The 26,327-nt window shown below is 44.3% G+C and overlaps 1 protein-coding gene across 3 annotated transcripts in view; it reads left to right on the plus strand.

Annotated features, from left to right (window-relative positions):
• The window catches only part of MINK1 (misshapen like kinase 1), a 631,604-nt gene that overhangs the window by 348,113 nt on the left and 257,164 nt on the right, over nt 1-26,327 (plus strand). For all 3 annotated transcript variants that reach the window (XM_078670621.1, XM_078670619.1, XM_078670620.1), the window contains exons 11-13: nt 6,473-6,542; nt 14,998-15,205; nt 23,708-23,824. In XM_078670621.1, coding sequence (XP_078526747.1) covers nt 6,473-6,542; nt 14,998-15,205; nt 23,708-23,824 — 395 coding nt within the window. The remainder of the gene's footprint in view (nt 1-6,472; nt 6,543-14,997; nt 15,206-23,707; nt 23,825-26,327) is intronic.

A 26,327-nucleotide genomic window follows, 5' to 3' on the forward strand; every position in this document is an offset into this window, starting at 1 on the left:
TTTTGCTCACTTCACCACCTGGACTGTTCCGACGAGGCACAGGGTCAAGACTGATTTGCATATAGCTGAGTCTGAACTGAGGTGGCGAAGAGAACAGAAGAATGATGATGGATTCAACCCAGATCTGTGACTGGGGGTGAGTGTCTGAAAAGTTTCAGCACTCCCTCCATCTTCTCCTTGTGTTTGCTTTGTTCGCCCTAAGTTGGCAGGGTATGCCCAGACGTGGGTCCCTTGCTCACTTTGCCACTGGAGTCAAGCTATCCTGGCTGATGAAGGGTGTTCCCAAAAACCGGTCCTCGGATGCTTGTTTCCGGTCCAGGGAAGACCTGGCTTGGCAGTTCGGGCTGGACTCTTCCCATGAGGCACAGGGTCAGACTGATTTGCATATAGCTGGGTCTGAACTGAGGTGGCATGGTGAGCTAAAGAATGATGATGGATTCAACCCAGATCTGTGACTGGGGGTAAGTGTCTGAAAAGTTTCATCACTCCGTCCATAATCTCCTTGTGTTTGCTTTGTGATGTGGTGAATGTCACAGGCTTTTGTTTGGGCAGGGCCAAGACTAGTTTGTATGTGTCTGGTCATCTTCTGTTAAGGCACAAATCACCTAAAAAACATTGAAATGGTGCACATCTGAATTTCCTATGGTCACATTTTGATTCAATGATTACTATTCATCACTTGGTTGCTATTGAACAGTGACCTGCTATTTTTGTGATGATATCCTTTCACAATCACTCCAACTTCCTTGTGAGGCAGAACTGGTACGTGAATGCGCCGAGGGAGAGGAAACACTGTGACTGTGTCGAGAGCCGCTGTCAATGAAGAAGGTTCTGTGGGGGGATTCATTAGCGCAGGTTGGATGTTCTACATATTAATTAATGTTTTGATGTGTTCACTCCGGTCACTGGCAAGGCAGAGGGAACTGCCGGATTAACCAAAGGGTGGCAAGGAGCACCGATGGAGAGAAAGCACTGTGACTGCGTCAAGAGCCGTTGTCACTGAAGGAGGTCTGTGAGTTTATCACTCTTGTAGCTAATGGTAGGTCAGGGCCAATACCTGGGGGTGGGAATGACCCAACATGTTGCACAGCTTAGTTTCCTTCTAAGAGTCAGAGCTTTGGTGGGAAGATTCATTCGCGCTAGTTGGATGTCCTACATATTACATTCATGGTTCACTCCTGTCACTAGCAAGGCACGGGTAGCTGTCTAGATAAAGCAAAGGGCTGTAGAAGGCACCGATCCGGTTGAAAATCTGGAAGACATTATTCCAAGGAGACATTGTGCTGACGCCAGCCACTAACTTGTATGTATTGTAGAAAGTGGAACTCTTTGTGTTACAACGTGTTTTCCTCACTTCATTTCCAGACAATAATAGTTTAGAGGACAGGCATTTTACTATTGAGTTTGGAAGACTTGTTTCCATCCAGTTGTATCGGTGTTATTGGTGAAAAGTAATCAATCTCCTTGCCTTTGGGAGCTGGCTCATACCTAACTGTTCTGGTAAGGTCTGGTCTGTTGTGTCCACGCTTCTTGACTTTATGGCTTAGCTGCTCTGCCATTTCGGATCTTTTGGCTCAAAAAATTGAGTTGCAGTTGACATTATCTCTTGCGTTTTGCAAACTGTGTACGAGGCTTAGTGGAAAAATTGCAGAAGGTAATTTGTGCTACAAAGAAAACCTTCCTTTCCAGGATTATGTCGGAAAGTTAATTATTCACTGTTGTCTCCCCGAGACCCAGGTAGGGAAGCCCAATCCCACCTCTGCTGCCGTGTACAGTAAGACTTTATGCAAGCTGCTTGAGGTGGGTGAGACCCAAATCACGTGCTGTCTAAGTATCTATGGAATGCTTCTAGGTTTGACCATTCATTTTTGGGGCACTTGCTTGTACCTCGTAGTGAGGTAGAAAACGGAAGGCAGGCAGTAGTAGTAGTAGTAGTAGTAGTAGTAGTAGTAGTAGTAGAAAAGCTTTATTCGATTTCACAAGTTTATAAAATCATAAAAGCGACGTTTGTTTTAGGAAAGGTAATTAAATGAAAGAAGTAGTCAAATCTAAATCTGGTCAAAATATACCTATCAAACCCTTCTTGACACCAGACCAGATAGGGTTGAATTGAGGGTGAGACCAGAGTAAGTTGGTGTTGTATTACAGTTTTCTTGTTTACCTCCACTGCTAATCTTAGGGATTCAAAGTGGTACCAACAAAGTGCCTTTAAGTCTTTCCTAAGGAGTCTGGATTAACGTAAAACTCGGGCCTCCCCAAATCATTAGTGAGGTTGCGAATATAATTCAGCCATGGGATCTTTGTGGCCTGGTCTAAGCCCATCGAATCTCTGATTATTTCTCTGTTTAAAGTTAGGTCGGGTGAGGTCCAAACTCTGTGCCAAAGCAATAAGAGTTGCATGCTAATTAAATCGCTGATGTGTTGTACCCCCAGTTCGGTATGAAAGTTAAAAACAGGTGTGCTTTGAGGAATAACTAAGATGAACCTTAAAAATGTGTTTTCTACCCTTTGAATAGATGATGTGTCACAGACTCCCCATACGCCTGCTCCATAAACAGCTACGCTGATGCATTTAGCCTTGTAAATTTTCAATAGGATTTCCGGGGGCCTTTTCCCCATCCTTTTGGCGAATAACATTAGTGCCGCTGTTGATCTTCTAAACTGCAGTGTCCTATTGTTTATGGCTAGTCCCCAAGATCCTGATTCCTCTAAAACAATCCCTAGATAAGAGAACATTTTAGTAGATGCGATTTTCTCACTCCCAGAAAACAGGGGACAAGATCTCTTTTTTTCCTCGCCCACAGGCCATAACAAAGGTTTTTTTCACGTTAAGTTTCAGGCCCTTATTATCCATAAAATTTAGATAGGTATCAAGTGCTGTCTGTAAACCAAGTTGGGTTCTCGCCATTAGAACGGCGTTGTCAGCATATAGAAGCGATAATATCTGATTATTTTTAACCTGCGGTGAGTCTCGTACTCTGACCACTAATTCCTTTTCCAAAAAGTTGGTATATAAAGTGAAATGGAAAGGTGCAAGGACGCAACCTTGTCTACCTCCCTTTTTTACATGGAAGGGCTTGGTACATTCTCCTTTTGAGCCAAATCTCACCTTAGCCGTTGAGTCCACGTACAGGCAGGCCATTACCGACTTATTGTTCCCTGATTTGACAGTTCCACACGTTGCAACCACTTCCTGCAATCCATACTCCGTTTCAAGCCTTGTGACGTGCAGAGGCGATGTGTCTGGCATTTGCTGAACATTGTGTTAGTATTGTGAAAGCTCTTGGTCCCCAAGTGAAGCGTTGTATTGAACCTGTGTGTCTGCTTCCAGTGTATGGCGGCCCAGAGTACCCAGCGCACTTAGAATGCTTCAGAGAGAGGATGCCAGCCTTTCCGGCAGCTTCCAGGGCGTCTGTCGGTGACACCCTGCTAATCCTTACCCCTTGGGCTAAGGTTCTCTCCCTTCTGATCGCTGGTTGCACTGTTGTCTGTATTTTCTCTGCAGGTTCAACCTTTTTTCTGCAGCAACGTAGACATTTGTCTGCCCTTGATTCTAATGATCACATATGCACCCTACTGTCCTGTGAATCACTGGCATTGCTGAATTTAGCTAGGTTTTTAAGTTTACAAATATTTCGCTCGTAACATATCTGCTTGCAGCTCTTGTAAGAGGTAGTGTGTTGTTTGGGCTAATTGGCTGGTGAAAGCGTTCGTAAAATATTTGCTGATGCAGCAGTGGAACGCATTCTGCATAATGTTGGAGATGTGCACAGCCAGCGTCCTGGAGTGCCATCAAGGGTATATGTTTACGAGGCGTTTTTAGGTCAAGCCTGGGCAGCGCGTGCGCTGCTCTGCGAGGCATGCTGTACTGAGGTAGGGACTTGAAGCTCCGCCCACTCTGCCCATATTTTTCATTGGCTTGTGTCATTGTCCACTGTATCTGTGGCTGTTCATTGGTCAAAAGGCTTAGTAGTCCCTCCTTAATACTGTCTCATGTCTTGTCTCATTTAGTAGCATCCCGTAGCCACACCAACTGTTACGTGTGTTGTTACTCAGTATGCTTTAATCGCAGCCTCTGAGCACTATTTTCTCAAATAGCATTGTCCTGCCTGCTGTTGCAGGCAGGACATGTTCTCTCCTAACGCTTAAAAAAAAAAAAGAATTTAATAGCACACATTTGCAATTCAATAGGTCTCGCATTTTTGAGCGTTTAAGCTATTGGCATTGTAAATGACATTGCCTTTTCTTTATCTGTTTTAAAAACAACTCCTAAATAAAAGGAATTGTCGTTTACAGCTCAAACTCTTGTAAATGCGAGACCTAGTGCATTTCAAATGCTTGTTGGAGGCTGTAATAGTGTATACTCAAAAGGGAATTAATCGTGTGTCGTTAGCAAGCCAGGGTCTGTGTGTTGTACAATGGCCCTCATACATTCTAACCTGTGGGTAGCGGTATATCTTGATTTTCCGCTGGAAAAGGTTAGTTGGCTGCTTGAGTTTCCCGTTCTTCAGGCAGTCAACTTTCCTCCATCTGGTTCTATGGCGGTCGGGATTTTATTAGTGTTAGCGGAACAAAAGTGAGAAAATTAAAATACCTCCTATCCTGTAAGATTAAAAACAGCTTGAGGTGCTCTGGTGGATATGTAAATGGTCCACCGCACCTATAAAATGGTAGTTTCAATGGTCGACATCTTTCAGTCCATGGGGGTCTCTAAAGATTGGTGGACTTTTATCAGGACTTAAGTCGTAGCGATATTGAGTTGGATCGCTTTAACAGATCGGATAAGTTATTGTCGCCCATCTTCGTCATTATTTCATTTAATTGACGATGTGTATTGGTTATGGTTCTACCTATTGCTTTTATTGGAGTTTAATTAAACTCCATCGGGTGTTGTGGAAGCTCTCGGAGGTGCACGTCCTTGATTTAGTTTTCGACCGCGACCTGGAAGTGTTCATTCCCTTTTGATTACAAACTATTGAGCATGGAAGCAGAATGAATCACAGCTTCTTCCTCCCTTTTCTTGATTTTCGGGAGGTTGATTGTAATAGAACACATTATCCAAAAGACACTTGTTCGAAGGCCCTTTCCCTCTTGGGACAGATCATATACCTAGAAAATGACATTTGGAAATTGAAATTAAAAGTTTCTGAAATTGAGTGTGCATCCTGTGCACACAAATGGTAAATACTGTGTGTACTTTGCGAAGAGCCTTCATCTCTGATCTATACGTCATTGATGCATGAAATCAATCCTGGGTCGTCTTGCTAGAGTTCCATTTTCCTGGTTTGACAAGTGTGACCGATTCATGGTGGGTATGCGCCCTTACATTTGGGGTCAGTAGCTCTGATCTATGCATGTGGCTTCAGAAGCTCAGAGCGCGTTGCTGGTAGTTCCATCACCGTCTGACTGAGCTCTGCCTCCGGCCTCCTTCCTGTGTCCATTCACTGAGCTCCCCCGTGACTTGCAATATCCCTATCTTGTACAGCAGGGAGTACTGTGGCTCCTGTGTTAGTACTTGTAACACCTCAAGTCGCCTGTAATAAAGGAATGCTCAAAGGTTTCAGCTGCAATAAGTTATTACAGTTGAGTTACGACTTCACGAGGCCTCCTGCCACAGCCGGGATGACAGGCCAGCCACAGAGTACAATGAAAGCTGCAGTTTAAACAAGGAAAGCCAAAGCCAAAACTGGCCTTTGTTTCTTCTGGTCTGGTTTTCTAAAAACATATATGGGTCACCAGAAGCTGGGTATCCATGGCAATGGTGGGGGGTGAGCTGTAAACATCATCTCACCCCCCCCCCCCCCGCAAGGATTTAACACTCTCCCTGTTGTGGTCATGGAAGCAAGAGGGCTTCTAGATAAAAAGGTTCTACTGCTTATGCCCTCCAGCAATAACTAGGCATGGAAGGGGCAAAGCCCCAGTAGCACCACCCGCTTATTGGCAGTAATTGTATGGTGGTAGAGTTTGGAGGAGTTCAGTGCATCCTGGTGTGTGCAGCCAGTGCTGAATTTGAGCCGGTGGTATCTGGTGTTCGGCACCAGCACCTAATTGTCATCACTTGCACTTATCTCAGTCTGCCACATGGAGGCGCTGTTTGTCTAATTCATATATGAGCACAACCACAATCATTTATTAATGCAGTGCACATTAAAAATGACTGATACATGCCTCCCAAGCCATTCTTATAGCTTTGGGGGCTGGAAGGGTCTGAACTGTCACACTTGTAGGGTGTGATGGTGAGTAGTTGTGTTGGTTGCGTCATTGGCAGCGCTGGCAGTGGGTGGTGAGAGCTGCAGTGGCCTCCTGATGAGGTCCCTGGCACTTATTGTTTTAAGAATCAAGCAGTGTGTGTGCCATGTCATACTCCGCGACAGAGAGCGAGGGAGGGTGATTCTGCGGTGTCACTGCTCTATCACACAGGGTGTGGGTACAATGATAACTTACGTACACCTTCTGCTCTCTCCCTATGCAGATGAGACCGAGTATGAGTACAGCGGAAGCGAGGAGGAGGAGGACAGCCATGGTGAAGAAGGCGAGCCCAGGTACTGCCCACGACCCTGCTCCCTCACTCTTCTGATCCCCACATTCTGAAACCACTTGTGTCTTTGCTGTCGCCTGTAACACTCGGTTGCCATGGTGAAAGAATTGATAAACTTATAGACGAAAGGGACCCTCAAACCTGCTTTGAGCTGTCTTTTTCATTAGAATGTGTATTCACATCCTTCGACTGTGTCTGATTGAGCCCCTGTGGTGATGCCCTAGTACCCCAGGGCGCGCAGGGTCCATTTTTAATCACTTGATACCATGTCTTTCCATAGCCATAGGGCAGTTTGTAGAACAATGACAGGAAAGTACGTGAATTGTCGTTTTGTTAGTAGTAGAATGATTATTCAAAAGCATGAACATTCAGATAGTAAAATAATTTTGATTATAAAGCAATGTAAAGTTGAGTGTTTAGTTAGCTGCCTGGGCAAATATGTGGGCTGAGGCCAGGAGGCGGGAGTTACAGCCAAGGGTTGAGAGAAATGTGGTAGCCTACAACGTTCTCTCAGTCCTGCCCATGTTCCAGGCTAGTCACTAAGTTGCTCCTAACTACTTGTCCTCATGAGTGACTTTCTATCCACTCTAATTAGTGGGAGACCTTCTGTATATGGCAACCACCCTCCCCTCCTTGGTGGGATTATGTGTTCAGTAATCAGAGCCGATGTTTACTTTTTGCGTAATTAACGTAAGTGTGGATAACTTGTAAGTAGAGGGTCGGGATAACCAACAAAAAGTTATGATCTAGAGTTCACATATGTGTAACTCCACGGGCTGTGACCCTTGGTATTGCACTTATTAAGCTTTTCCTCTTTATTATTTGCATTTGTTTAATTTAGTATGGTTGTGTGAAGGTACTTTTTAGCCATTTGCTGTCTCTTGACAGAACCAATCAAGCAACTTTCTTGTTATTCATTATTTTTTAAAAAAATCCCAGCTGTGTGGAATCCTCTTTCCACAGGGGGTGTGAACGTTTCATTAGGGATTCTCCAGCATTGTTCTTTCATAGATTCACACCCATCTTCAGTCTGTGAATCTTCATTACGGTGTTATCCAGAAATCCATTATTCACCCTGAAGGCCATTGTTCCCACTTGGGTGATTCTGACCTGAGGCAGTGGCTGCATAGGCCCTGAATCTGCCCAACTGATGGATTCCATCATTTGCAACCTTCTTGGAAGAGCCATTGAGAATCTTAGCAGCACGGTGAGGTGCGCGTCGATGTGGAAATAAAGAGCAAAGCAGTTGGTGGCCTACCTCATGAGAATCCAAAACAGCGACAAATCTCTGAAGCAGAACTGTGATGCCACAGAGTGCGGATGCAAGCCTTCCATCTGAAACCACTGGAGCACCCCAGACTGCTGAGCCGCCACTCTTAAGTAACACTGAAAAGCAGAAATACTTTTATCTGGACTTGCCAGCCATTCAGAAGCATATGTTCCTTGAAATTTTGCCTTGTTCCAGTGCCAGCAGCCTCCCTCTTAAGACGTATCGTAGTCGGCTCCTGTCGTGACCATGGAGCCAGGACCAGCTTCAAAGTGTCTCCTTTGTGCGGGGCACTCCGCCTATTCTTTTAAGTAAGACTTTATTGCATGGTCAGGTAAAACCTTTGCAGCTGAAGGCGATGCCATCAAGTCACGGTGTACATATTTCATAGGTTCTTTAAAATGCAGCTTAAAACATTAAACGTTAGGAACTTGTGTCTCTGTTGCGCGTTGCTAGCACACTATACCAAGTGTAAAGAGCGTACTTGTATAAAGGACAAGGGGTTTGCATCGTTACTGTGAAGGAGGAGAGGAGCGTCATTGGATGGAAAACGTGTACAAACAAGTGCGCTCCTGCTATGCTTAACCCGTTTTGATGGACTAAAGGAAGTCTATTGGTCAGTAGGCCGATAGACGGGGGTGTCAAGGGGGGAGGATCGATGGTGAGGGCCCTGTGGTGGCCAAATTATTTGTCAGTCTGACCAAGGCGCAGTTCACGGTGATGTTCAAAGGATCGAAACAGGCCAGGACTGCTCCTCTGCAGGATCTTATGTCTTTAGCCATCCAACCCCTTCAGAGCAGAGCCCTTCTATCCTCCAGAAGGGTGGGGCACAGGCACAATACGTGTGTTATGTGCTCTTTATATTGGTTACAGAGCTGACACGATTGCTGTGTGTTACCCCTTTTCCACATTGGAAGATGACTGGTGATTGGGATAACCCCCCTTCTCAGCTTCATGATCTGTAACTTATTCCTTTCTTTGTAGCAGCTATTTAGGTAGCACTGAAGTGTTGGTTGTTTATAAGTGCATAAGCTCATCCAGCCGTGGTTCCAAGCAGAGAGGCAGACTGGCCTCGTCTTCAGTTGGAGAGACGTTTTATGCTGATTTTTGCTAACCTTTTGAATTCCTGTTGGCTAATGTGTAGGTCTCAAGAGGGTGCCAAGCCAAGTGTGCTAAGGGCTTGGGTCAGATAGTGGTGTCCTACAGACCTTTGGTTTGTGCCTAAATGAATCCATTAGTAGTGAGCCAAGGTTCCTTCTTTGGAGACTCTAAGCTTGGGCAGCTTATAACAAAGGCCTTGATGTGTGGGATGGGAGCTGAAAAACCGTTCTATACATTTTTGTGAGCATTTTGTCCAGTGTCCAGCTCTCCTGCCCTTTCAGAACCTCACACCCATGGGATACTGTTGGAAGAACCTTCCCCTGGGCTACCTGGAGAATTGTTGCAAAGGTGGGGCCATTTCATTTTTTGTATGCAGATCTGAGAGCAAACGACAGTGCGATGCCTATCTTTTTCAATTCCGTCCACTGGCTTGCATATCTGCCATCATCATTGAAAAGGACACCTAAATACTTGTGGCAGTTGGTGGCATCTCTTTTCTCCTGGTGCAGAGACCATGTTAGCTTTGTGACCTAGGTGAATGGACAGCAAGGATCTTGGTTTTCTTTTTGTTTATCAGATCATTCAATCTTTTCCCAGATATCTGTGCAGCTATCGTGCCATAAGGAAGTGAGCTTCTGTGCATTGGCTGATCCTCTTGCTTACCCCCTTGTCCCCGTCAAAGGCTGCATGATATGGTGTGTTGACTTTGCCGTCACTTTTTGCAGTGTATCTGCCCGTTAGAACTGACCAGCTTTTCTAAGAATCCAAATGTTTTCCTGATCAAACTACATCAAAAAATTAAGGAGCGCTGATCCACTGTTGTCGATTGGAAAGCTTTGTTCATTCATGTACTTGCCCACGATGCACGCCCCTTCTTTGACTCGGGGGTATTGCCTCTGATCTGGCAAGGACTTCTAACATAAATGATCCTACCCTCGCCTGGACTTGCTGCCATGTTGAACCGCACAAGGATAGTCACATGTATCATTGTGCCTGCAGCCAGTGTTGGGAACCTCTCACACCGGGGTGGTCAAAGTAGAGGGGCACCAGGTCTGCATGTTCATGGTATCCGTGTATGTCTTATGTACATAAAGTGAATTTGAATGGAAAATGTTTACATAGTATGTGGTTATCCTGAAAATATAGAAAAGAAAAGGAGGGCCCCACACAGGCTTGTCAGGGACTGGGGGGAAAAAGTTTATTAAAAAGGAGGGGGTCCCTAGTGACAAGGACAATATGGAATACGTCCAATTACTATGTTAACTATTAGGGGTGTGTGTGTTATCAAAAACAGCATACCTTCAAGTGGGCGAGGGAGGCAAAGGCACAATGTGGTCTGTTTACAAATACAATAAAGTAGGTGGATTTTTCTTATATACACCTCAGGAATGGAGAAGACACAGTAGAATTGCATAGAATATCAGTAGTATTGACTAACTAAAAATAACAATCATCACAATAAGTTGTTCAGTAAAAAACTCTGTTTAGGTTTTATTTATATAAAAAGTTCATTATGCATAATCATAACATTAAAAAACATTAAAAACAATATATCATTTTATACAATAGGATAAAAAGTTACAGTGAAAACAAAGAATCAAACAAAGTCGGCGCGTTTCGGTTTTCTGATTATCACACCTTCCTCAGGACTGATTCTAAACAATTAAAAAACACAGAGTTACCATCCATATTTTGAGTCAAGAACAAGGACATATCTCTATATTACACATAATACTGTTCCTATTATTAAACTCTACCGTTATCACATAATTCTAGTCTTTATTTTCAAAATTGTCACTATCTCCATTGATTCACAGTTTGCTCTACATTTTTTCTGTTATACAAATGACACATCTCCCATGTTATCTTTTTTTATTAATAGAACTGTAGTGTAGTTCCTATCTTCCCAATAGGCTCTGCGCATTGGAATAATACCTACAGCAGTAAAGGCCTAGGCCAGACGTTAACTAGGTCTACTACTGTCGATACTAGACTTAAGTTTTGGGTTTGCCAGCGTAGTTCAGAGTTCGCTAGAAACTTTCTCGAATGTTCAGGAAAGAATTAACTCCCCTGATTAGACAAGAAGGGATTTAGTTTCTGACAACCATAGAACATGACAACTTTGCTCTCCCCTAATCAAGAGTGTATCTCCAGAGTCGTGTGAGCACAAGGCAATTATTTTACTCAGTCAGTACGTGCATTCTTAGTCTCATCAGATTGTAGAGAAAAGGAAGAGACGGGCGTGTTCAATAAAAAGGTGTTATTTATTGATCAGTCTCTTTTCTCGTACAAGAGAAATGGATCGATATTATTGCAATACTTATAGTTAAGTAAAGTGCATACATTAAAAGCAATAGTATAAAATAATACTGTAAAAACATTGATATGGTTTCTGAGCCATATGATGTTTAAAATGATTAAAATATATTACATACACATATACATTTGACTAAACGTACTCAACTGGTGTTTCTAAATACGCCTACCCCGTGTACCTGACCTAAGTCTAATGCGTGGGCGGGAATAGAAAGTTACAGTTTAAGTTAAGTTTGTTTTTGCCAAGTGAATAACTAAAGAATTCTCTGTGAGGGGTTATTCAGTTCTGTACCTGGAAGTTAGGATGAAATGAGGAATGGTATCTCTTTCTCTGCTCTCGATATTCCAGGCCGCCTGCGAGGGCTGCCCGAAAGCGCCAGTGCTGGGTCTCTCGGCAGGAGATAGCAGCGCGTCTCTCAGCGCGTCAGGAAGGCGGGGCTGCTGCCAGCGGGGTCTGCTCTGCTCTTGGCTTCGGCAAGTATGGCTGCTCCGTCTCGTCACCACGCGTGTGTTTGCATAGGGCAAGATCGGTAATATTTATACCTTAAAGGTGCCGAGATTGACGTAAGGATGGACATAGATACGTCAATAAAGATGTCATACGACTTGCTCGTTAGCACATTCTTTTACTGAAGTTCTCTGTGAAATCAAAACAATGGCCGCACGGATTTTCCAGGTTGTCATAGGTTTGATTTGTTATGAGAACGTCGTATGCCTTATCAGGGGCTGGAGGAATGTCGCTTGTCTAATTAGATCTCAAGCGTTATGACCTAATCAGATAACACGTTCCTGTGCCGTAGTGTGACTGCGTCAGATAACGGTATCTGCATCATGGGGGCTTTTCTTGCCTCATGGGCTGACTGTTAGTTAACTTGATAGTTAGTTTAACCAGTAAATATCTGTGGATGTGAAAAACAAAGGTACCCCTTAATTTTGCAATTTGTACCTTTGTTTTTCACATCCACAGATATTTACTGATGTGACCATTTGTTGTACATAAAACAACAAACTTAATTTCCGCATTGGAAAGGTATGTAATAAGGATATGGTCCGCCTTACATAAAACAGCGACAATTGGGGATATTATTAAAGAAATAAAAATAGAAATTCTCCCTTTATTCATACAGAGACAACAGAGTTTGCTAAATTGTAAAAGGACAACTCGTGAAGGGTCTATCATCAAAAAGAACCCGCAGGAAGTCTCTTTTAATAATAGTATTTTCCAGTTGTGATATCTCCACCTGGAATAAGGTAGGCACACTGTAGACATAATCCTAATGTTTGTGCTTTGAAGAACAGGGGTTCACAGCATTGGACAAAGGTTCCAAGGGAGAGGCAAAGACATTGAGGTGTTAAAAATGGGGTACTGTTGAAGCAACATATTACCTAATGAGTTGGTACTGAGAATGTGCTTGTTCTATTAATAAAAAAAGATAACATGGGAGATGTGTCATTTGTATAACAGAAAAAATGTAGAGCAAACTGTGAATCAATGGAGATAGTGACAATTTTGAAAATAAAGACTAGAATTATGTGATAACGGTAGAGTTTAATAATAGGAACAGTATTATGTGTAATATAGAGATATGTCCTTGTTCTTGACTCAAAATATGGATGGTAACTCTGTGTTTTTTAATTGTTTAGAATCAGTCCTGAGGAAGGTGTGATAATCAGAAAACCGAAACGCGTCGACTTTTTGATTCTTTGTTTTCACTGTAACTTTTTATCCTATTGTATAAAATGATATATTGTTTTTAATGTTTTTTAATGTTATGATTATGCATAATGAACTTTTTATATAAATAAAACCTAAACAGAGTTTTTTACTGAACAACTTATTGTGATGATTGTTATTTTTAGTTAGTCAATACTACTGATATTCTATGCAATTCTACTGTGTCTTCTCCATTCCTGAGGTGTATATAAGAAAAATCCACCTACTTTATTGTATTTGTAAACAGACCATATTGTGCCTTTGCCTCCCTCGCCCACTTGATGGTATGCTGTTTTTGATAACACACACACCCCTAATAGTTAACATAGTAATTGGACGTATGCCATATTGTCCTTGTCACTGGGGACCCCCTCCTTTTTAATATCCTGAAAATATGACAAGGATCTGGCCTTCCTTGATGTGTGCTGGCCAAATTTGGTCTAGAACCTCCAAAAGCATGGTGGTAGGGTTTCACAGTGCAGGACATTGTGGGGCCTTGTCTGCCTCCAGTACCTCAACGATACCGGTCACCCTCATACGGCCCTTTAACATGATTACCTGGGTCACACTACTTATACCAGCTATGTGCGTGGCTCGGCCTTGACTTCATGAAGAGGCGGTGTAGCTAGTTCTTTTTCTCATCTGCAACTTTGGTATTACTCCAAGTGTCCAAGGATAGGGCAGGAAAGAGAGCGGATCCACCAGTTTCCCAGTTTCAAAAAGGACGCTGCTAGAGATCCCATGAGTAACACCCCACCTAAGACGCGGACCTTAGCCTCGCTTGAACTCACATCTTGTCTTACTTCTCCCTCAACAGCTTTCTCCTTGATTTGTTATAATGATATTGTTATTCTAATTGGCCACCTGGCATTTTGATGGAAGTGCTTTCTGATGCTCTTGTAGACATTTTCTTACTTGACTTTTTGTCCTCACTGCTGACCTCTGGAAAATGTGACCTGGCACATTGTGCAAGTAAAATTGCTTCTAGACGGAGTTTGGACCATACAAGTAGAAAGGATTTAGGTAGATTTTGGAAATGACCCCCATGTTTACAAAAACATTTATCTATTTTAATTTCAATTTAAATGGCAACTCCTCCTACAAAGCACCAGGTAGAGAGGACCTTACGCCCTGCGCTGTTTTTTCTTAGTTGATTCTAGTGGTCCAGGCAACCATAACACAACTTTACAAGCACCAGGTGCTCCTTGGATGGCGTCTTGATTGCTAAGCAGGCTCATAGAAGAGACATCACAACTGGTGTTGACTCTGTTCAATATGCATTTCAGGGCAGATGTCCCAGAGGGTGACGTGTGTCTTTACGAGAAGGTTTGGTTTGCCACATCCTTCCGCCCCTAGTATCATGTCTGATTAGTTCTCTGGTCGCACCCCTGCAGGCCCATGGTGAAGCTGAACATGTTTACAGTTGTTTTCTAATGCGTAGCCATCCTTACCCCCCTAAAGGGAACTCTCAGCAGGAGGACAGCATCCAATGTAAAATGTTCACTGGGCCTGAGGTTTCATCAGATTGCCATCGACAGAAGTAACTGTTTAACTTTACTTTTATTATGTTGTCTTTAAGAGAACAATAGCGAATAAAACAGGGATTTTGCCAAGCCTTTAGGTGACCCCAACTGGTAGTATGTCTTTGTAGGTCTCTTTTTGGGGGCTATGACAAAGAAAAGGGACTGCTTGTTGCACAATCTAGTAAGTCAGAATATGAACTTCTTGTGTGTGTGTGTGTGTTACAGAACTCTTTCTTTAAAAATACTAGCCAAATATTTATTAAAAATAAAGTATATCTTCCATAATGACCTTCTTGACAGTCACCAGCATGTGGCTAAAGACAGATTAATTGCAAGAGAGCTTTGGGTTATTATAGGCAAATAACCTATTTCTGCTGGTAAAATCCCCCCTTCCCTGGAAACATGACCTCTGAAGTTCTGGTTGTGTCCCTTCTGTAAATCGCTATGCCTTACATTTGTCCTATAACACATTTTGCCATTAAATTTCTTCTTCTTCTTCTTCCAGAAGTTAACCTACCAATGCATTCCATTTCCACAGCTCAATCATGAATGTGCCAGGGGAATCAACTCTACGGCGGGAATTCCTGCGGCTCCAGCAAGAAAACAAGAGCAACTCGGAGGCCTTGAAGCACCAGCAGCAGATGGTGGCCCAGCACCGGGACTCCGAGGCCCACATCAAGCACCTCCTCCATGAACGGCAGAGGCGCATTGAGGAGCAGAAGGAGGAGAGGCGCCGGGTGGAAGAGGTAAGGGGATCACTTCACTCAGAGCACAGCATTGAGCTTGGGTCTCTGTTTCAAGTCTGAAATCTCCATGGATGTTCAGGGCTGTCTAGGAGGGTTTGCAGAGGTATAGTTACACCTTGCAGTCCCATGAAGGAGTTTATGCACAGATGAAGCCGGACTTCAGGGTTCAGATGGCATTAATCCAAAGACCAGATACCTCAGGATCCATCTTATTAATGGATGTGCATTGTTAGCTGGATTAAGACGCAGGCTCCACTGGTTGGCGGTATGGAGTCTGTTGAAGTTGCTTAAGAGGCAGAGACACAGTGATGATAGCAAGCTAAGTTCAGAGGGAATAGAAGGTCCATGGGAAGAGAATAAAGGTAGGAGAAAGTCCTTCCTCTAAGTCAAGATGAATTCAAATGAGTTCATAGCACATAGCCCTGAATATTACTCTCAAGACACAAGCACTACAATCATACCTGCTCACCACACAGACAACAATGCTCTCAAATCAAAACCCAGGAGCAGAAGATAGCCACGTGCAACAACCGTATGACTGCAAACGTATCCGGAAAGAAAAGCGGAGTCTAAATAGAACAAGCGTCCCTTAGCGCAGAGACACAGCAAGGCAGATTAGTCCAAGAAGAAACAGAGATACTGATAATACAGAATGTAAACATATTTTTAAAAGTGGTGGGTTTTAGCACCAAATCTCTTAAAATAGTGAGCACGATGCTAAATACAACCCCCCCACCCACCTTATGGACAGTCTTAAAATGTACATCCCAGTTCTTGCCCTCTCATATATCAACGCATAGCATTCCGTTGCTCGAACATACGTTTGCACTATATAAATATCTGCACATGCATACATCAGTCACCTGCTGCGCTGAAGTACCCAGTTCTGTCAGTCTGCTATAAAAGGCACCGCATGCACTGAGACACTTGCGTACAGTCCTAGTCCATCATTCTTAGGTTCCACCGTGGTGTAAAACATATCATTTGCCCATAAAGAAGTGTAAGAGCTCAGTGCAGGGTTTACAAGATGTAGAAGGGTTACGCATGTGACAGATCACATTGTGTGCAGAAAGACTCTCCGTTCACGAGGTGGTTTGACGTTGACTCTGCTTAATAAGTTACTAAGATGGTGTCATCATGAACACAGCAAATCCATTGTAACTTGAACTTATTGCAGAACACTGGAGGCATATATATATCAGCATACAATTACAGTGTAATTGCAACCTAGTTGTGAGTGTGTTCTGTACGTGGTATCGTCATGAGGGCGATCATTCTGACATTAAAACGTGCAGTTCAATCCAGAATAGGGTAATTTGAACCACCAACAAGCCTGTAAATCGTTGAGTAAGGTGACCCCTGCGTGCCACCATGGCCCAGACCCCAGCACCCGTCCAGTATGCAGCCTAGAGAGTAACCTTCTTTCATATCCAGAGGAGTCAGTGGGCAGTGCCCTCTGTCTGTGGTTGAAGGCCATCCATATTTATATAAAGCCCTCAACCATAGGTGCGAGTACAGCGTCTCGCGTGTAGGAAGGAGCCAAATATCAGCAGCGACCATGCATGACTGCCTGATCAGTGACATCCCATTTTCAGTATCCTCATCGCAGATATATACCACTGGAGACTGTGTGTTTGTTGATGGTAACAGAGTTATATTTCTTAAGCAAGGCTTCGTTTTCTGGTTGAGGTATTTTATCAGGAATGCTCCTATTGCTTCAAAAAAGACTCCTCTGGTGGAATCTTGCTGTTTCCTCCTCCAAACCTCCTTTATGTGTGAAGAAAATGTTTTTTGTATTCACTCGTTCCTTCACGAGGGAATGGTGAGCAAGAATTTCTCAGTCGGTGGAAAACGTCTGCCTCCATCTGCTGTCACCTTGACCATGACAGTCTCTTCGATCAGGCCCCCAATCATTACTGAAACCCTTGTCGACAGCTTCCTCGTTAAGGTTAATGAAGACCTCTCCATTCTATTCATCTACAACAGACTCTCATCAACATAAGACTCGTCAACATTTAAGACAACGTCATCAACGAAGGGTCCATCCTCCTTTATGGAAGGACTCTTGACACATCTGAGAAGCAGTCATTGTTGTCTTCAAACTCTCACCCGAGGCCATTGTAGCGTCTCCCATCAGTCTTGCATTCAGTGATGTTAGCAGTTCCTCTGGGTACACAGTTACCACCGAGAAAGCTGCCGCCTCAACGTCCTGAGCATATCTTACAAGAAGAGGAAGTGATTATGAAAACACACGACGAAGAGCTAGAAGATGCTCCTATGAAAAGAGTTTGATCTAGGTTAGCTGGACATGTACATCCTTCCTGGGAAAAGGGAGCGAGACTTCAGTGACCCATAGGAAAACAGTAGAGTACTCTTCTCAACTTACTGTCCTTATCAACCCTTTATGTCTCCAATATTTTCCTATTCCACACAAGCATTGTCCAGGTCTTAGCAGAGTTTCTGGCCTCCTGTGACTGGAATTTGCATGTCTGGTGCAGGAGTTTTCCAGACCCAGTTCCCACCCATCAACTCCACCGCTGGTCCTTCTGCAACGCTCCAAGAACATGGCAGAAGGAATACACATACAGAAAAACCAGAGAGAAGTAGCAGCGGGGCAGTATATTAGGGTCCAGGGGGGAAAAGATAGGTTTTAATAGCCCACCTGAACGAAAGCAAATCATCTAGGGCGCGAATGTGAGCTGGTAATGAGTTCCAAAGCCTAGCCGCTAGATAGTGGAAGGAATGCCCTCCCGCTCTGCAGCGTTTGAACCGTGGAACTGTAGCCAGATTTTGACCCAATGACCTCAAAGAACGAGAGGGGACATAGGGAGTGAGAAGATGCTCTAGGATCTGGGGAGAGGACAGTTTAAGAATCTTGAAGGAAAGACATAGAGTCTTAAACTCAATCCTTTGAGCCATGGGCAGCCAATGGAGTTTCCGGATGGTTTCCTTCGCAGAACAAAACCTAGGTAGGCCCACCAGGGCTCTGGCCGCCGCATTCTGTACGCGCTGCATCCGGATAATCTCTGCCTGATTGGCCCCCAACAGGAGCGAACTCGTGTAATCAAGCCGCGAGAGAATGGTGGCCTGGATTATCAACTGTCTGGTGGGGGCGTCAAAGAATTTCAGGATTGGCCTGAGCCCACGCAAAATACCAAAGCATGTAGCAGCCGCTTTTTTTGTGTGTCCGCAGAAACTGAGGGCGGGGTCTAACCAGACACCCAAGTTTTTAACCTCGGGTACCGGGATGGGAGCTGGGCCCAGCTCTGGAGGCCACCACTGAACGCCCCAGAGGTTGCTATGCTTACCAACAATAAGGACCTCCGTTTTCTTGGCATTGAGCTGTAAACAGTTAGCGGTCATCCAGCCAGCCACTGCTGTGAAACCCTCCCTGAACCTAGGGGCCTCAGAGTGAGTGCAACCGCCAGCTGCGTATCGTCAGCATACGAAACTATAGTCAGGCCCCACTGCTTGGCGACCGCAGCCAGCGGCTGCACATACAGATTGAACAACGTGGGGCTAAGTGCCGACCCCTGAGGCACTCCCTGCTCGATGGAATAGGGCTTAGACTCAAATGGAGGTGTAGCGACCCGAAATGAGCGACCTGCTAGAAATGACCGAAACCATTCAAGTGCTAAATCAGAGACACCTGCTTCTCCCAGACGCTGCAGCAATATCGCGTGTGAGACCGTGTCAAACGCGGCGCTGAGGTCGAGTAACACCAGCGCCGCAGTTTGACCAGAGTCGAGCACGGAGCGTAGATGTTCCGTCATAGCAAGGAGAGCAGTCTCTGTGCTATGACCTGCCCGAAATTCATTCTGGGAGGAATCCAGGATATTGGTAGTCTGAAGGTGTTTAGTCAGGATTCTATTGGCATGAGCCTCCGCAACCTTCGCGGCCCATGGGAGAAGAGAAATCGGACGATAATTCTCCAGTTTGAGAGGGTCCAGCGCAGGTCTCTTCAAAATAGGAGTGACATAGGCTTGTTTCCACTTAGTTGGTACTGTCCCTGAAGAGAACGAAAGATTGATGAGTTGGCGCACGGGGGGAAGGCAAAGTGCAGCCGACTCTCTGAACTGCGCAGGTCTAAGCGGGTCGGCAGGAGACCCGGATTTTACTTTGGCCACCAGCCTATCAAAGTACATAGTATGCTCAGCTCTCCTACAGCACGGAACATACCCGGCGAATACCGTGCCATGGGCAGACACATCTGATGCTGGTGGGTGGCTGGGTCGACCCACACCCCTTTTGTCTTCCCTTTCGTGTTCAGCATTCTCGTATTCTAGGGTGGAAGCATAAGACTCAAGGTAATGCTAGGTTGGTTAATAACAACACCAACAATATTGTGGTGCAAAAATATCAAAGGACAAAATATAAGTCAATATAGGAAAGTGTAGATTTACTATTCCTAACTCCACAGGTACATACCGTGAATATATGTAATATGTAGGTCCATGTGTGGAGTTAGGTATGGAACATTTTAAATTTCTTGCCTGCCGATATTTTGTATTCTCGAAACTGTGTCCTCTGCATTGTGTCCCATCGATAATGTGGTTTCAACATTCAGGGGTACACCCTCGCATTCCAGTAATTCTTTACTGAACACTCACTCGCATATCACTAGTGCTTCTTTGCCTTATGCTCTTGTACCGGCAGTTCCTCAACCTCCCTAGGTATCGAGCCTGTTGGATCTCTAAGGTATTGCAGCCACCAGGCTGTCTCCAACTTTATTATATCTACTAGCCACGTCACAGGTCTGTCTAGCACATCTATCTCTCCCTCTACGACTCAGCATCTCCCTCCTGAAGCTTGTCCTTAGGACCTAATTCTGACCTACAAGTGATACCGTGCCAAGTGGAACTCCCATAGTTAACATCCTATGGCCATCCTGAGGTGTTGTGTGACCAAAAGAAACACGCCTACGTGTCTAGATTTGTGAGTAATTTAAAGTGGAATCTCGTCACAAGTTGTGGGTATTTTACCCACAGTACCATTCATTGTTTGTGTACTAATTGCCTGCGGTGCAGAATATGTTTGTTATGCAAGGACAAATGTTCCTGTTGCAGAACACACTGTCTAAGTCGGTTACAAACGGCCACTATCTAGCTTAGTAAGTGGTGTCTTCTTTGTGAAACTGTCAGTTTTGCTATGCCTGGGTATGGTGTATGCCCAGCAAGTACGCCCCCCCCTGGTCTCTTCAGTGTTGAAGGCACCCAGAGTAATATTCTGAACCACATGAGGTAATTAACGCCACAGGACTTCCAAGATACAAAAGGGTTCATAATGAGCTGGGAGGGCAGCAGCTCTGAATGAAGAGTTCTTGTATTGGGTTCTGCAGCATTAAGTTCCACCGAATATATGATTATACCACGATTTCAATTACCACGCATGGCTTTACCACGCGAATTTTACATCGCAAGTGGCTTTACCACGCTGGTATTTACAACGTAGGATTTTACTACGCCTAGAAACGTCTTACCTGCACGTCTTTCTCTACGAGCCCTTACTTCCATCCTCCATTGAAACAAGCGTCAAAACACGTATACCAAAATAAAAAAAGGACTGTTTTTTTGACGTACACGGCACGTCTTTGGGGGAGGCTCTTTCCTTTTTCTTTTAAAATTATGTTCGTTTTTTTTTTTAAAGTAAACTGCTTGTTATTTTTTGGGGGGGAGACCCCCCCCAGCCCCCCTCTGCCCCCGCTTGTTATTTTTGGGGGGGGAGACCCCCCCCAGCCCCCCTCTGCCCCCCAAGCCCACGCAGAACGACATGAAGGAATACCACATCTCCCCCCCAGCCCGTGGTAAAGACGTCGTGGAAGGCACCCTGCGTGGAAGGCACCCTGCGTGGTAAGTGTCACGTGGTAAATGTTAGTAGTGGTAATGCCTTCGTGGTAAATGATGTTTCCCGTTCCGACCATGAATACATATTTCAACATTGTATGCCGCATATGCGTTTACAACACCAGTTACCCACCGCCCCATGCCAGGAAAGCCCCTAGCAAAGGTGGGTGCGCCATTGTAAAACCGATTCAAAATGTGAGACTCAAAAACGAAAACTTTAATGGGAAATAACCTTTCGTTAGGTAAACCCCTGACAAGCTTACACTAGAAATGAAAGCTCACGTGCTGTTAGTATTGAAGGAACTAACCATGATTACAACAGACTTAGCACCACAAATGGGCCCTAATTTGAGTTTCATAAATGGTTCGCACAAACACACCTCTTCTGAACAATAGAACCCATGTTCAGTAAAATAACAGCGACTGCTAAACATGTCTGCGTTAGCAGGAGGCTGATCGGCCCATCAAGCGAAGGCTAAATCTGCCACCCAAAAGTCTTCAGCAAAGGAAGGGGTTACAGTTCTGTGTGGCCTCTGACACGAAGCTCCTCTCTGCCTCATAACACTCAGATTTTAGTTGATGTAATGTATCTGATCATTGCTGAACCTTGCAGAAGGAATGAATTGCATAAAAGACCTTGGTACCCTTCCATTTGTGTTTATTCAAAGAAAACAAGCTCATGGTTAAAAAACAATTCCCCAGAAGGGAAGTTACCAGTGTCAATGAAACCTTGTTCAATGTTTAAAACATTCACTGGAACAAAGGATTGGATCATAGAAAAGAATATGAATATATCACTCAGATATTTTTTTCATGTTACAATGAATACTGACACAAATAATTGTGAGTTTTATATTGATAACTAATGCATATAATTGAAGAAATGATATACCTAAAAATACAAAGAGAATTATGAATCTGTAAACATCTGAGCTATGACTACAGACCAGACTCCTCATTGAAATGTATAGAATACATAGATTCCACGTCTTATGCTTTACTGCCAGATTTCTCAATCTTAAGGACTCCCTGTTGTCAGAACCCGCTGAGATGCATTAAGTGCTGGAAGAATTGGAGGAAAGCGCCAGCAAGCAATGCGCATTCAGGCATTTCTATACAGATGCATACAACAGGGAGCTTCAGTCTGCGAATGTCTCATCTTTCAGTACCTACTGTGCCAGGTTGAGGCCTGCTGTGCTGTTTTTGGAGATCACAAGGACAGTTTGTAGGCCTGGGCGTTGAGAAAGCTTTAGATGTTTTGCCATACTGGGCCAGATGTAGGAAGGCCTTTACCGGTCGGAACGGCCGATTTGGCCGTTACCGACCGGTATTTGGGTTTTGACATGTAGGGGACAATTCATTTACCGATTCGGTAAATTTACAGAGTCGGTAAAATGCAGAATCCGTAAATATAACTATTCTTTAAATCCATATGTAGGTGGCACTGTAATCAGTGCCACAGGCCCTTACCGAATCGTTATTTAGCATGGAATACTATTCCATGCTAAATAACGAATTCCAGTGTACATGCACATCTGTGCATGTACACCTGTGCCATGTGACACACAGACATGCCCTAAGGGCATGTCTGTGTGCCACATGGCACACAAGCCAGAATCAGGGGTGCAACAGGGTGTCAAAGTGACACCCTGTCCCCCTTGTAAAATCGGTAATTTTACCGAATCGGTAATTACCGATTCGGTATTTGCCATTGAATCCTATGGGCTTCAAGGCCCATAGGAATCAATGACAAATACTGATTCTGTAATTACAGAATCGGTAAATACCGATTCCTATCGATTTGGTAAAAATTACCGAATATTTACCTACATCTCATTTACAGATTCATGAATACCGAATCGGTAAAATTCGGTATTTATGAATCGGTAAATGAGATTTACCTACATCTAGGCCACTATTGTTTTTCTAAATACTTCATAGTATGCTTCCATAGAGCGGCTTTCGGTCAGTGGACTTCATCCATTGGCCTGTTTGTTTGTCATTCACGTTTTGCTTCCTCCCGCATCATCATTCTGCATTGGGCGGTGGGTCAGCCCTCTTTTCCCATTGGCTCCCTTGGGTGACTGCAGAGTGCCTGTGCACATTGTTCACATCCACCTAAAAATGTTGTCTTTCTCTCAAGTGACGAAGCTGGTTTGCAGGGTTTTTTATTTTATTTAGGTTTATAGTAGCTTTAAATACCAGATATTTATTTTGCCTGCTGTTTAGGGGCCAAGTTAGTTGAGGGTTTATTTTCTATCTCCTTCTAAAGCTGCTGTAACAGTGTTTGAGTTCTATTGTAACATTGTAGCGGTCTGGCATTTGATGCTTAGTTTGGTGGGGATTTATTCTTGTCACGTTCGCAAATCTTAATGGCACCACTGAAAGGCAGCTTACGTAAAAATACCACTAGTAAAGCCTCCACATCAGTACATGTTTTTTTCATTTTTAAATGTTTATTTACAAACAGGTCAGCCAAGTTTAGCTTCTGCATGTTTTCATTTCATTCTGTATGCTTGTATGAAAACAGAAAATCAATCTGCCATTACACAACTGAAGGCCAGTCCATTTTGACTTTGCCAGTGCTTATTTCTGATGCTACAAATGAGTCAGAAAAAGCTGACTGGGCAGTTTCTTCCTCTTCTCTGCCCTTCAACAGCAACAAAGGCGGGAGCGAGAGCAGAGGAAGCAGCAGGAGAAGGAGCAACAGAGGCGCATCGAGGACATGCAGGCTATCCGAAGGGAGGAAGAGCGACGGCAGGCGGAGCGAGAGCAGGTATGGAGCAGGCGCTGGACGAGGTCTCGCCGCAGGCAGAAGTCCGCAAAATGGGCAACGTAAGGCCCTGAAGGATTTAACTTGTGGCAACTTTTCCTATTGCTTTACTCAGTTTCCCGCAAACAGACTGCAAACAATATTTGCCCCTTTTGCTCAGTACTGGAATATTTCTGGGCAGAGAGTCCCGCTCTCTGCTCTGGTTTGAGGATTCTGTGTCTGAATAGTATGGTTGTCCATTACAAACTTGTAAGGTGATTTCTGTGGATTCTTTTTATTTTTTTAAGTACTGTTCTATGAATCCTTGAAAGTAACTTGATATTATATAGAGTCAACAAAGAACCATTCATTATGGAATTCCCAAAGAAGGAAAGTTAAGCAACCATACGAATCACACAGATCACTAATTGATTCATTGTAAAAAACTTGCATATCCAGGGTCTGTATGAGAATCCCTTATAGCCAATGATAATCCTTTTAGGATTTGACTAAAGCCAGTTGCGAGGTTGTTATGGGATCCCATTGAGCCCCTGATGATCAGTCTTAGGAACCCATGGAGCCAGTGAACCTCCATTATGGGACTTCAATCGAGCCCGGATCCGTCCCTCACAGGAATACCCTAATTGCTGTATTAATCCATGATAATAATGAATGCCAGGCACTCTGGCTTTGGACAAGAGCTACTTTCTCTGACTTCATTTGTCATCCAAACCAAAACCTGAGCACGCAAACCTCGAGTCAGCACTTTGTAGACATTGAATACCTCTCGTAGTCTCCACACCTCAAACAGCCCATATTTTATCTTTCATCAGACATCCAACATCACCCAGTACCCACCAGTAGCATCACACACCATCACTCTGATCTCCCTTACTAAAGGGCCTACTGCAACAAACACAGGTTAGACAGAACCCTCTCACAACATACACACAACAAGGTTCTAGAGCCATGTAGTTAGCAAAGAGCGGTCTAATGAACTGTGCTGCAGCACATCGCACCGACACACACCCTAGAAACAAGCAGATAAAAAACAGCTTAAACCTGCCACAACTCATGTATGTAGCACCATATGATACAATACTGACCTGGATTATCTATAAGACACTGTGCTCCGGCCCAGCAGTGGGCAACGGAACACCGAGACACGAGCACTAGTGTTTCATCACAGCCACTTGTACACTGCAGACCCACGAGTGATATTCTTACTTTCATACTATTGCACACTAACCATTTCCAAGCTAAGCACTAAACAAACTATTTTTCTAACCACACAAAATCCAACCCCTCAAAGAATGTTCACTTGTACGAGGGGACTCTCCCAGTTCCATGCAAGCGGACGCTCGCTGCGTTGCCATAACAGTGTTTGAAAGTTGTATGCAGATGCCAACATACCACAACATAACTTTAAAGATATGCTGTATTCATGTTTAGGAATCCCGTGGACCCAGTGACCATGTATTTTAGGACTGAAGATGCCTGAAGTCCTTCACAATCCTTTACTGGGAATCCCCCAGCCCTGGGTATGATCTGCGATTGCAGTCCGTAAAGCCTGTGATAATCCATTCTAGAGCCAGTGCATGCAGCGAACCGACAATCTGTCATACCGGCTCATCTGATATGAAACCATTTACCAAAATCTCCTGCACCTCATTTAGGTGCAATGAGGGCATTCCTTACCTTAGACCCTCAAGCTAGCTTCTCTCTGATGGTCCTGTTCCCAGTGACCTTCCTGCCAGCCAGGGTCCCCTGCAGCTACCTCCAAAGTGCTAACATAAGCAAAAGCACAGCTTGCTGCATCAATCCCAAACATCTGATGGACATTTCTAACAGCAGAGTCCTCGCCTTGGAATATTCCCCAGATACTAGACTAGATTCTGAAATTCTTTTTAGAAGTGCTCCTATGTGCCACAAGGTAGCACCATGCATTGGCACTGTACCCACGAGTGCCTGACCAAAGCTGCATATAAACGCCACCCCTGCTTACTAACATCAGTTCTCTTTCCGCTCCTTCCCACGCGTAACCAAAGCACAACTTTTAAAAACAAGTTCCGGTGTGCTAACAAACGATCATGACACCCAGAACTGAATGCCACTGCTGCAGAAAACAGGTGTCGATCACGGGCCTGCATCATGTGTGTCTCTGGTGCCTGGGCTTGGACCATGACTCAGTCATGCAACAAAGGTAGCCTCATGCACCCGAAGCAAGCTGGGAAGCAAAGTCATAGTCATGGCTTTTGTATAAGTCCTGCTACCGCTCCAACTCACAGGCATGGACTCTTTTCAGCTTCCGAGGCTGCTCCCGTTAGAGGCCAACATTGCGCTCAAAGTCTAAACACAGACATAAAGAACCAGACACTGAATCTACTTTGGCTCGACCTCAGCCGATGTTGCGCTACAAGATTACAAAAGCTCAACTGGTCATCATACACCCAGGCTCTGACCCGGTGCCTCCACCAGGTCGTACACACCAGCAGAAGTTCCATTGCCTTTTTGGCTCTGACTTATA

This window comes from Lissotriton helveticus, chromosome 12 (assembly GCF_964261635.1).
Source record: "Lissotriton helveticus chromosome 12, aLisHel1.1, whole genome shotgun sequence".
NCBI lineage: Eukaryota > Metazoa > Chordata > Amphibia > Caudata > Salamandridae > Lissotriton > Lissotriton helveticus.